At 46.2% G+C, this 12,010-nt stretch overlaps 1 protein-coding gene across 11 annotated transcripts in view; it reads left to right on the plus strand.

Moving 5' to 3' along the window:
- Positions 1-12,010, plus strand: part of NCOR2 (nuclear receptor corepressor 2) — a 1,233,371-nt gene that overhangs the window by 193,556 nt on the left and 1,027,805 nt on the right. For all 11 annotated transcript variants that reach the window (XM_086942885.1, XM_086942883.1, XM_086942892.1 and 8 more), the window contains exon 2: positions 3,126-3,338. In XM_086942885.1, the coding sequence (XP_086799011.1) occupies positions 3,234-3,338 (105 nt within the window). In that variant the 5' untranslated portion in view covers positions 3,126-3,233. The remainder of the gene's footprint in view (positions 1-3,125; positions 3,339-12,010) is intronic.

The raw sequence follows: 12,010 nt of genomic DNA on the forward strand, positions 1-12,010 counted from the left end.
AATTGCCGAGATGAACATGATAAAGTTGGTTCATTTCTTTTTTTGAGTAAGATTTGCTGAAATAACGTGAAGTGTGGGTAATTCTGTTTTTTGTCAACTGATCTCATCATTGGCACCATCAAGCTCAAAAGAAAGACAGGTGTCCAAAAACAAACATCCCGCAACCAACACGAAAGTGACAGAATAAAGCTAAGTTCTGTGTTGTTTGTGGCTTTTATATGTTTGTTGTTTGACACAATTTGTGTTGTTCGTGGTTCCTACACACTGCATTCCCTCACAAACACTGTTTTGTTTGTTTTTGGACACCTGTCTTTCTTGTGATGGAAGGAATGCCGGAATTTCTCTCAGCCACTAGTGATCATTTGGGGCCGTATACCAGACCAGTGCCGCACTAGACAGAGACCTGCTATATGCAAATGAGGCTTGGTCCTGCTCCAATAGGAACAGTGCAGCCCAGACTGCCAGGCCATGTCCCTTCCGGACGGAAATCCAAGGCAGGCTGTGACCTTCTTAGGTCTCGCATTGATTCCTGTGGCACGGTGAGCATGGGACCCATTTCAGGGCTCACTTAAGTTGTCCATGGAAACAAACAACAGGGTGTTGGAGGAATGATTGAATTAATGTCATCCACTGGACAATGCGTGGGGCTGCATCTTTTTTACAATGCAGTTTTTACAGTGAAACAAACATATTGTTTTGTATTGTAATTGCATTTATATAGCGCTTACTACCCCTGATGAGGCGTCAAAACGCTTTTTCGGAGAGTAGCACGCTACTCCGGGAACCATAGAGGATTAGTGTTGAATTAGTACAGTGAAACATGCAAGTGGTGGATAGGTTAGTCAGTTATTTGGATTTGGAATGTTAGCAGAAGGATAGAGGAGGATAATTGTTTGTATTTATAGAGCGCTTGTTGACGCACGCTATTCAGGAAGCCTATAAAGGATTAGTGGTGAATTAATATGGTGAAATATGAAGTAATTTCAGTGGTGGATAAAAGTCAGCTACTTGGAGTGAGAAGAATAGCAGAGGAATAAAAGGGGAAGAAAGATTTGCATTCATATAGCAATATTCAGGCATTAACACTAATGGGGACTTAACCTGAATATCCACCTCCCATTGGATATGCAGGTTAAGTCGTGGTCTGAGCAGGCGTTAGGTTCTGGCGATAATTGCGCTTAGCAAGACTTTTATAATCGCACAGCCTGCCTTGCTAATTGGCGATAGCTGTGCTAGCGACTGCTTTCAGTTGCTAACAGGTTGGGTACGCCCACTTTGCATGTCATTAGCGAGAAATATCGCTGACATGCACAGTGGGCCCCAAACCGGTCGCTATCGCCTAAAAGCTGTCGCTAACAGCAGTTAGCGACAGCTTGCTAATAGGGCGATAAAATTATCGCCGCCATAGCGGAAAAAAGTCCCTCTAAAGTGGCGATATTGCCCTTGCTAATATGCCCCCAGGTTTCATATGTGTACCAATGTAATGGGGACCTTATTTGTAATTCATAGATTTGAGACGAAATGTGCTACTGACAATTTCACTTACGCCCTTCTACCCTTGAGCGAAGTGGCATAGCAAGGGTGGGGGCGGCCTGCATGAAATTTGGGGTGATAGTCCCCCCAATCCCTCCCCAGGCTTCACAGGCAGGAACCCGTCCCCCGCCACCCCTCCAATTCCTACCTGCGGCTGTCGTCGTGCGGCAAATCCAGGGTCCACCATGGGTGAGAAAAGGTCTAGCTACGCCACTGCTGGAGCTTTGTCACTCCAATAAAAACAAGCACTGAAAATGCCAATTAGTCTGGCTTTAAAGGAATGTTGAATGGTAATTTGAAGCATTACAAGCAAATACGGGAATGGAGATGTATTTGAGTGGAAGCAAAGAACTGTAGTATAATACTGTGTAAGTTAAAAGGTCAGTTGACAGTTGCACTGTCAAGCCATACCTGAACTTTCATGTATGTTAATAAATGCCCTCCTTCCATCTGTGCTCTTGCCAGAGAAAAATGTCTAGTTATCGAAGACACTTAAAAACATTACAATGTCATGTGTGCCCCTGAAAGTTCAAGCTCAGGCAGCTGGATAAATGCACAAATGATCACAGCTATGTGGAAGCCAAGCACTTTTGTTGTGGAAACACACAACTTCTGCCCAATTAAAACATGTACCTGGCTCCCAACATGTGGGCGGAGCCAAAGCCCCTCTGTAGTGATGCTCACTTAAATGTCTGGCGACAGTCAAGCCAGACCGTAACAATACAGTGGAAATGGAACAGTAGATAATGCGAAGTGCTGCAATTTCTAGTGGTGTTATGAGGAATGATCAAGACCATTTGTTAAGAAATATGTGAATTTGTTATATGAAAAGTATACAGAAAGAAGTGAAGATACCTAAAGTGATGTCCCAAATATCCAGATGTGTCCAAATGCAAGTGTCTGGCGGCTCATTGATGAAACCATAATGTGTGAATACAAAGGGAGAAAAAAGATTTCTTTTATGGACTTTGAGGGGGGAGGATAAACTGTAACCAATTCTTGGCACCCGTGTTTTACTCGAGCTGTTCTAGTTTGGAGCTTTCTCAAGAAGTATTCTACCATCTTATTTAGGACATTTAGGGCCAGATGTATCAAAGGGTTTTGCCCATTCTGTGTCTATGGGGAAATGTGTTGATACATATGGCCCATAATCATTCAGTCGAAAGGATAAGTAAATGTTGTCAGTCTTAATTGCAGTAAGTCACATAAGATGAGCAATAAGTCAAATTTGCAATGGTTTAATTGATTGTTCACAAATAATGCAACGTCACAGTAATGGAAAACCAAAGGCAATAGTTAATTAAGATGAACCCCTTCTTGGTGACAGTCATAAGTCCCAGAAAGTTGTAGTGTGAGTAGGTTCACTTTGTAGTATAATAGGTAGAGAAAGGGTCCACCTTCAGTGCCCGGCGCTTTCTTCGCTGTTTGTGTGTATGTAAATGCAAGCAATAGAAATAAAGTGTGCATTGGCTGGTTTTCAGACAGCGTTCATTGAAATTTAGAATATAACCTAGATTTGAGATGTATATCTCCATTTTTTGCAATAGCTTTGGGCCGTAAGTAACATCCTCTCCGTTTCTGTTTACTTGCAGATGCCGCGCAGTGAGCAAAGCAGCTGAGTCATGAATCAGATCGCTGGGATTGCTAAGCTCCTCGCCAACATTTGAAGAAGGAGACGCCTCGCTACAGCGGTCACCACCATGTCGGGTTCCACGCAGCCCGCCACGCAGAGCCGGCGGGCCGCTGAGACGCGCTACCCTCCACATGCCATGTCATACCCAATCCAGTTACCTCGATCACATGCGGTAAGAATCAGCTCCTGAGTAAATTTAATGAATAACTCCTAGAGAGGTTGGGTTCTTGTTAACAGGACTTTTTCGCCCTCCAAAAAACAATTGTATTTCTATTAATGTCCTGCAAAACCACTTGCTCTCACCCTCCTTGGAATCTCCCTCGACAAGCGATACCTCTGTGCTGTGAGGTGCCCTTGGGAAGTTGCTTTCTCCTTACACTTGGTGGGTGACTTCCTCAAAGTCAGTTCAGCGTTGAAGACTTCTCTCTTCGACAAGCCATTGGTCTGCGCCTCTGTTGATATTACACCACCCTTTAAAGTCATTTGAAACGGTCTCTAAGCCGCCCAGCGCAAGACAGACATCATTAGTAAAATCAGGTAAATCTTTGCCTACCCACAGTGCTTTGAAAGAGCAGGTGCTGTCCGGTACTGAGTCCCCGCACTTCTTTATTTCCAATTAGAACTCTGCCTACCCAGGCCTGTATGCTATGACCTTCCCCCACTGGGAAGGTCATAGCAGGTCTGAACTTGGCAGTAGTACCCTAGCTCAGAGGACTTCCAAGAAACGTTCTCCTCCACATACAGAATACTCCCCACACACACACACATACAAGATAGCAGCCCCCACCCCCACCCCAGCTGCCTGTGGGGCAGCCAGAGTGTTACTTGCATAAATCTGTTCAACTCTGTCTGGCACTTCTTTGCAATCCACAAAGTTTGAAGCTTTCTCCAGCTGGGTTTCCTGATCTCTGGCTACGAAAATAGTTGAAGTTTCAACTTGGATCGTAAAAGCCGATAGATGTGTCCCAGGTGGGACCTAAAACTCCGGGAAGGCAGCTGGGTAATGGTTGCTGAAAGGCATGAATGCTAGCTTGACACATACGTTCCTCACTAGCTGGCGAGCAAAGCATTCTGGGAAGATATGGATGGACGGATAGACTGAACTTCAGCAGATCTCCGACGAGAGCAGGGGGTGAAGATCTTGTCTCCTTATATGTGACTGACTACAGCTTAGGAGCCCCCTGCTGTCTGTGAAGCTGGCCCCGGGGGAGGCCGACAGGCCTGCAGAGAAGTTCTGAGATTTCCTAGCAGGGCGCTGCTGCACCTGGAGGGTTGGTAGGGCTGGGGTGGTATCAGTCGAGTGCCTAGCTGTGCTCTATCCCTGCTGACTGATGCTTCCCCCAGGCCTACCTGCCTTCTAGCACATTTCCTAGCATCACAAAGATCATTGCATGGTGGACCCTCTGAAGAGCCAGCGAGGCAAGGCCAGAGTCAAACCACTGGCTTGCAGACCATGAACCATTTTTAGTTCCGGCTATGGTTTGGGAAACGTTATTGACTCCTAAATACAGCCTCAGTCTAGGTTCATGAACTAAGTATGGTCTGACTTCACATTTAGGTCAATTTTCTGATTACTTTTCTGGTGGCATTGGGGTGTGCCATCCTGAACCCCAGGACTGACCTGTGACCAGCCTGCCCCTACACAGGCCATTTCAAAGGTTTCTGCAGTGTGTGAGCCGTGATTGGACAATCCCGCTTCGAGAATCACATAGTGGTGGCGTGCGCGGGCACGTGCACTTAACAGCACTATGTACTCATTTTACAGAATTTGCAGGTTTTATTTCTTTGATAACTGAAGAGGTACTGAAATGATGTTCACCAAACCCACAAAAATGGTCTGTTCTGGTGAACCCTCTCTGGTGAGGCCAAGTTTGATGTAAATCTGTGCAGCAGCTTTTGCTGTAGTGGAGCGCAAACATTAACATGAGGATTTTACTAGCACTCCACCAAAAGCGACTCCTTTGAATAACATTTGACAAGTGGCGCAAGACAAACTGATGGGGCCCCCATGAAGAACGCGGTGAGTGGACCCGGAGAGGCCTATTTTCACAAACAGTCATAGGCCTTAAGCTGAATCACAGGCCCCTGAAGGAAGTGCCCCCCTTTGCCCCTTTGCCACGGTGGCTTCAATGAGTTGTATTAACCCTCTAGATCAGGTAGCAACAAATTGGGCACGGACTGACCCACAATGAATTGCCACAGGGGCAGAGTGCTCCCTGAGGGCACCCTTTGAAAGAGGGGGAAATTAGGTCCCAGGGCAGGTGTGAGTTCTGCTCTGTCCTGGGGCAATGCATTATCTGTGATAGGGCATACTGTCCATATTTGCGGCTGGCGCACCTTCTTAAAGGTGTGCCATTGCACAACCCGGGACCATGCTCTTATCAAGAAAACGCCCCGGTCTTGTGGGGACACTGCTCTTTCTCTTCTTTGCCTTTTCTGATCCTACCCTCTTGTGACAACCTCTCCTTTGACCTCTAAAGCTGTTCATAACATAAATCTTCTAGTTACACCCCCACCCCTCGTGCTTTTGTACTAATGTGCATTCTCCTAGCTTGTCGATTTACAGTATGTTCATATGCACAGAATGAGTGACTTGATCTCACAAAGACCCTCTTGTCATGGGCGTGTGATCTCCGATCGCGACTAATCTTATATCTGGTTATCATTGATATCAGATGGTGTCTGATGCAATAAAATGACATATCTTATGAAGAGCTGCAGATGCAACCACAGAAATTGTGAAATTAATTCATTGATCTCACCATAACCCTATATCCAGGGGAAGTATTAGTCAGGCTCTTACCGAGCCCTCAGACAGAGTCACACCACATGCTTGGATCGTATCATTTCATCACCCAGCTGGAAAGGAGACTAATTCATTTTGTGAGTTGAGTGAATTTGAAAAGTGGACCTTATTTCTCTGATTTTTAAATGGTCAAACCTGGTTCTGTGCAGAGAATCATGTTTTTTTAGGTCTTGCCTGCCGACAGTGTATACACTGTCCGCAGGGAGGGGCACGGTTTACTATAAAGGGCTTAGAGCCCACCCACTGCTTATCATTCGCTGTCATCATTGTCACTCTTTTGTGCTGCCTCCAAAATTGGCCAGCACGTGCCAGGCGTCACTTCCTTTTTTTTTGTGGAGCATGGATCAAGCACAAATTGGTTCATTATAACTTGTCCTAAAACCCAAAGGTGGCTGTAAAGTACCTTATACATCAGTGTTATTTGTACAAATCACTGGTTCACTATTTACCAATATTCTGGCATGGAAAGGGGTAAAAAGAATAAGGACCAATCTTTTGGAAGAGAAAGCCTCACTCACATAATGTGTCATGCTTCATCATAGGAAACCTCTCCCCACCCTGGTAGGACAATACCACCAGGGTGGACTCGACCTCCTAGTGGACCTGATGGAGGGAGTTCTTAGATAAGTTATTTTCCTGGACTAAACGGGGAGGATCCAGATAAAACGAAAAGTGCCGGGTTTTCCCCTTTGATAATAGTAGCCTCTGGTGCATCTAAAAATAACTGTGCTATGTAGTGAGAGCTCAATGGCACGGACCATAGTTTCTTACCTGCAGCTGGGCGAGGATGGACTATAGGTTTCTCAGTATGATGTACCTCTTGATGACTGTGACTACGGAGGACATCGTCCATCCCCAGACTGGATGGTGGTATCCTCTTAGTGAGGGTAAACTACTACTGAGACAGAGTAGGAATCACTCCGGTCTGTTCAGTGAGTGACTTTTATTGTTTGTTAGACTAGGCTCTTAGGGATCCACAGCCCTGATGAATGCCCTTGACCAGTAGAGGTGGTTATAATTCGGGCCGAAACATGTTGGCACAAGGACGATGGTACGAGCCATTGTGCTCTCACTCCATTATATCATTTATGTTTAAATGCACTTCATATATACTTGCCAGACTAGGTTTCTATTAGCAAGAGTAAAATCCCCCCCCCATATAAATAAAAAGATATTAAAAATCATTTCCCTCATTTTCTATAACAGGATTAATGTCCAGTATATCTATTTTGGCAAGTGCTCGACCCAAAACCTTTGTTTTAACTCTTTCTCAACTTGCAATTCTGATAACTACCTCACTCAACAATCTATGTCACTTCCCTGCCCTTCCTCTTGTGACTTCTGCCTCTCTCGGCAACCACAGTCTCTCCACCCTCTCCCCCAAACCACCCTTCTGGTTGATCCATCCGCCCATGCTGTGAGACCAATGTGCATGCCATTCTTGATACAACCAACAAACCTGCCAACCCACAGAACAGCACACCTGCTCATCAGTGACATTACACCATAGCTCACCCTACACCCTTATTCTAACAAGGCCAAACTCATGGGATTCTCTTTTTTTAACCTCAACTCCAATTTGGACACCTGAACTGCTCACCTACCTTGCTCCAAAATAGTTTCTCCTATGTTTTTTCCACCACTTTGAGGGATGGAAGGGGGTAAAGCACAGATCTGCTACTAATGCGACAGACATGCTGGCAACTACACGAAAAACTGGCTCCCTAACTCCAGCAGGTCATCTGTGATCCCTCACCCCCTCCCCTGCTCTCCTTGCCCCAGACACCCCTTCCATGGCCAGGATCTCTCCACCTGCTAAAGTCGCTCAGGGGAGAACTGACTTCCACTCTAGAGCTGTATTTGCCACTGGGTACCAGGAGCTGGACCATCACCGAATGCAAGCAATGGATGGGCTGCTTTCAGTGTAGGCCTTCTGCGGGAAGAGTGTTGTGGCCAAATATGACACACCAAGGGTCACCTCCCACACACAATCCATTGGCCGGCAGGGGTTCATGGGCGCCCATGGTGTTGCACCGCTGCGGGTCCCATGCTGGTAGGCTGAGTGCGAGGCCCTGGGCAGCTGCCCACACTACCCATGCCTTGCGCCGGTCCCGGGAGTAGGTGTTTACCAACCTCCTGGCCTGTTTTTTTAGTCCAAACTGGTGAAAAAATTGAGAAAAGCAGTGAAATCCATTATTTTATCCTTCTGAAACATTAACCTAAAACAGCTAACACATAACTAAATAATTTCTCAAGTATGTGAGGGCTGTCTAAGTCGTTTCAAAATGATTATTAGAGCAAACAGAAGGATAATTACCTCCTTAGAAAAGAATCCTGATAATTTGACACAAATTCTTTTTCACCTGCCTGGTCTTGGCTGTTCCAGAATAGCAATAGTTGAACAAATAGCTGGTATTGTTCCCTAAGGAAGGTGGCAACCCTAGATGTGGTGGAGCTCACATGACACCGGAAGTCTTTGGTGGTGATGCTGGGGGAGTTTCCAAATTCCCCCGCTCTTGCGTGATGCACACGTACCCTCACGCAAAATGATTGGTGGGGGAGGAGGTGGAAGCTGGAATGTAGTCAGTAGTGCGCCGGTGGGATGGCATGCAAGGGACATTAAAGCCCAGGAAATAAGGAGGCTGCTTTCTTTCCCCCCCCCCCCCCCCCCCTGCCCTTTATGAGCTGGCGGGCACCATTGTTGTTTTTAGGTGCGTGGATCCTATGTCTTTGGTGGGTGCAGTGGCTAAACAAAACTCGAGAGGGGGGGGGGGGGGGGGCTCCCTTCCCTGGACCCAGTCAGGAGCTCTCAATGTCCCGGAAGTGCTGAAGGGGCCCCCTGGAGCTCGGGGGCCTCCCGCACCGTGGGGGCTGGTGAAAAGGTCGAGAAAAGCAGTGAAATGCAGAATTGTTACCCTTCTGAAACCTAAACCTAGAACAGTGAACACATAATTAAATAATTTCTCAAGTATGTGAGCGCTGTCTAAGTCGTTTCAGAATGATTATTGGAGCAAATGGAAGGATAATTACCTCGTTAGAAAATAATCCTGACAATTAGACACAAATTCTTTTTCACCTGCCAGGTCTTGGCTGTTCCAGAATAGCAAAACTTGAACAAATAGCTGGCATTGTATTCTAAGAAAGGTGGCAACCCTTGATGTTGGGGGGCTCACATGACATCGGAAGTCTTTGGGGAGGTGCTGGGGGAGTTTGGGAGTTCCCCCGCTCTTGCGTAATGCAAGCTTACCCTCAAGCAAAATGATTGGCGCGGGATGGGGAAGCTGGAATATAGTCACTGGTGCACTGGCGGGGTGGCATGCAAGGGTCAATAAAGCCCAGGAAATAAGGAGGCTGCTTTTTTTGCCCCGTCCAGCCCCAAGGCACTTCATGAGCGGGCGGGCACCCTTGTTAATTTTAGAAGTGTGGCACTTATGTCTTTGGTAGATGCAGTTGCGTAACAAAACTTGAGGGCCCCCCCTGCAAAGTACTTGGAGGGGGGGCTCCCTTCCCCAGACCCAGTCATGAGCTCTCAGACCAGGGGCCCGCCATCCGTGTACAGTGTCGGCAGGGCCCCCTGGAGTTCGAGGGGCCCCCCGCACCATAGGGTCTGCGGGGGTTAATATTGCGCCAGTGGGTAGATAGCTGGTTAGCATTTCCCCAACCGATTAGCAATGATATTGGGAATCTATATATCTTGCAGCTTAGTACATTAAGGCCTTGCTTGAACAATGTTCCTTCCCCATCATGATTCAGAGGGGTTAGTATTTTTGTGGGACACTGAGGAGGAGGGTGTCATGCTTCTGACCTGTTTCACCAGCCCGGGATGCCAAAACAGGACGAAAAGGAGTAACAGGGTCAGATTCGCCGTTTGAGTGTCTTAATGGCGATTCATCGCCTACAGTGGTTTGATACAAGTCACACTTCATTCATCGCCCATGATTGTTTGATACCAGTCACATCTCATTCATCGCCCATAATTGTTTGATACCAGTCACATCTCATTCATCACCCATGATTGTTTGATACAAGTCACACGTCATTCATCGCCCATGATTGTTTGATACAAGTCAAACGTCATTCATCGCCCATGATTGTTTGATACAAGTCAAACGTCATTCATTGCCCATGATTGTTTGATACAAGTCAAACGTCATTCATCGCCCATGATTGTTTGATACAAGTCACGCTTCATTCATCGCCCATGATTGTTTGATACCAGTCACACTTCATTCATCGCCCATGATTGTTTGATACCAGTCACACTTCATTCATCGCCCGTGATTGTTTGATACCAGTCACACTACATTCATCGCCCATGATTGTTTGATCCAAGTTACATTGATGACCAGTAAGCATCTTCTATGATCTCTTGTTGGTGACGAGGCTCTACTTACCACCTGCAGGATTACTAAGTGTTTAACTTGAAGAAATTCTAATGTCTTATGTTATTGTGTTAGTATCTTATTGTACATAATTTAACTGGTGTGAGAGTGTACGTGTTTGCATGTGTGCACATGCACACAGATGCATGCCCCGTGTTGTCTGGTTCAAGCATAACTTTTTGATTAAAAAACTACCATGGGAGATAAATCACTAGTTAAGATGTTTAGAATGCTGATGAGTCGTTGCTGGGTCTGTGACCAGCCAATCGTGGGCTCTGATTCGTCACCCATCACTTAAGATTAAGACTTCACTTCCAGAAGCCCTCTTCTTTGGAATTCACATCTGCTTCCGAGAACTTGCCTATTTTCTATGACAGGCATGCAAGGTTTAGAAGGGAGGGGAGTTATAGATGTGGATTATTCGGTTTTGTAGCTGGTTCTAATCCACCCTGAAGAAGAATGTTTTCTTTGGATTTGATTTATGTGCACACACATGATTTCTATTAATTTGGTGTATCCAGAAGGTTTCGCCAACTCATGCTTGCTGTCAGCAAGGGCATGCAGAAGTTTTCAACGCAGTAGGCGTAGTAATGTGGCACCACCCACAATCTCTGGCCAGTACCCAAACCCCTGTAAATTGTGGCACAACATGGACATGATATTGTGGCACGTATTGTGACACACATTAACTGTTCCTGTGGAGTCTCTTTACTAGGGGCATCCAAGGTGTCTCCGGATACCCCTTGCTGCAGACCAGGCCTGGGATTCCAAAATGGCGGCACTGTGCATCATTGGCCTGCTTGCTTACCCACAGCTGAAATTGAGGAGAGGATCTTTGACAAACCAAGACAAATGGAATCTTTGGGGCTTTATTTCAGAAAAGCAGAACCTGGTAGATGGTATCAAGAAGCAAGTGTTCACCAAATTGGTGGCTAGCCTCATGCATGGAGCAGCACTGAACCCCCATGTCTCCTCTTCTCCCAAACCACCCATGTCTATCAATGAATATCACCGTCTCTTCGGCTTCTCCTGCGGGAAGATTGGCCAAAAGCCACGCCACTGATCTTCGATTCTGGGACAGCAAAGTACATGAACAATGTTCAGACCACGCTCTTGTACATCGCTTCACAGATGTCAACCCATCTGTGTCTCCCTGCTCCGCAGACATAAGGGCACAAATACAGCAACGTCCCTCACTAACACATGTTCACTCAAACTAAAGCAGTTCGGATTGGCTAAAACATCTGTCAACAAAGGCATCTTTGGGTACCTTCAACTCCTAAAATGCAAGATAATGGGTCCATCAACATCGTGCTTTAAAATTACTCCTGCCTACAGACCCTGCTTAGTCTATTGTTTTCATGTCTGTGGGTCTGGAAGAAGGAGACCTCCTTTTAAACAGGCACCACTGAGGGAGAAAACTCGCCTACAAAAAATGTTTTGTATTAAATTGATAGTGTCTTCCTTAGCTCTGGCCTGCTCCATTGCCACCCACTCACAATAGTCTTGCAACTAATTCATAGCTTTCTTTGGAAATAAAATCTTGTTCCTTTGGCCAAGCATGTCGCCAGCTGAGATTTCCCACCAAACCGCAGTAGTCGATGGACCACCAAGCCCCACTTCCTTTTGTGAATTCCAAGAGGTATTTCACAAGGG

Source organism: Lissotriton vulgaris, chromosome 11 (assembly GCF_964263255.1).
Source record: "Lissotriton vulgaris chromosome 11, aLisVul1.2, whole genome shotgun sequence".
Taxonomy (NCBI): domain Eukaryota; kingdom Metazoa; phylum Chordata; class Amphibia; order Caudata; family Salamandridae; genus Lissotriton; species Lissotriton vulgaris.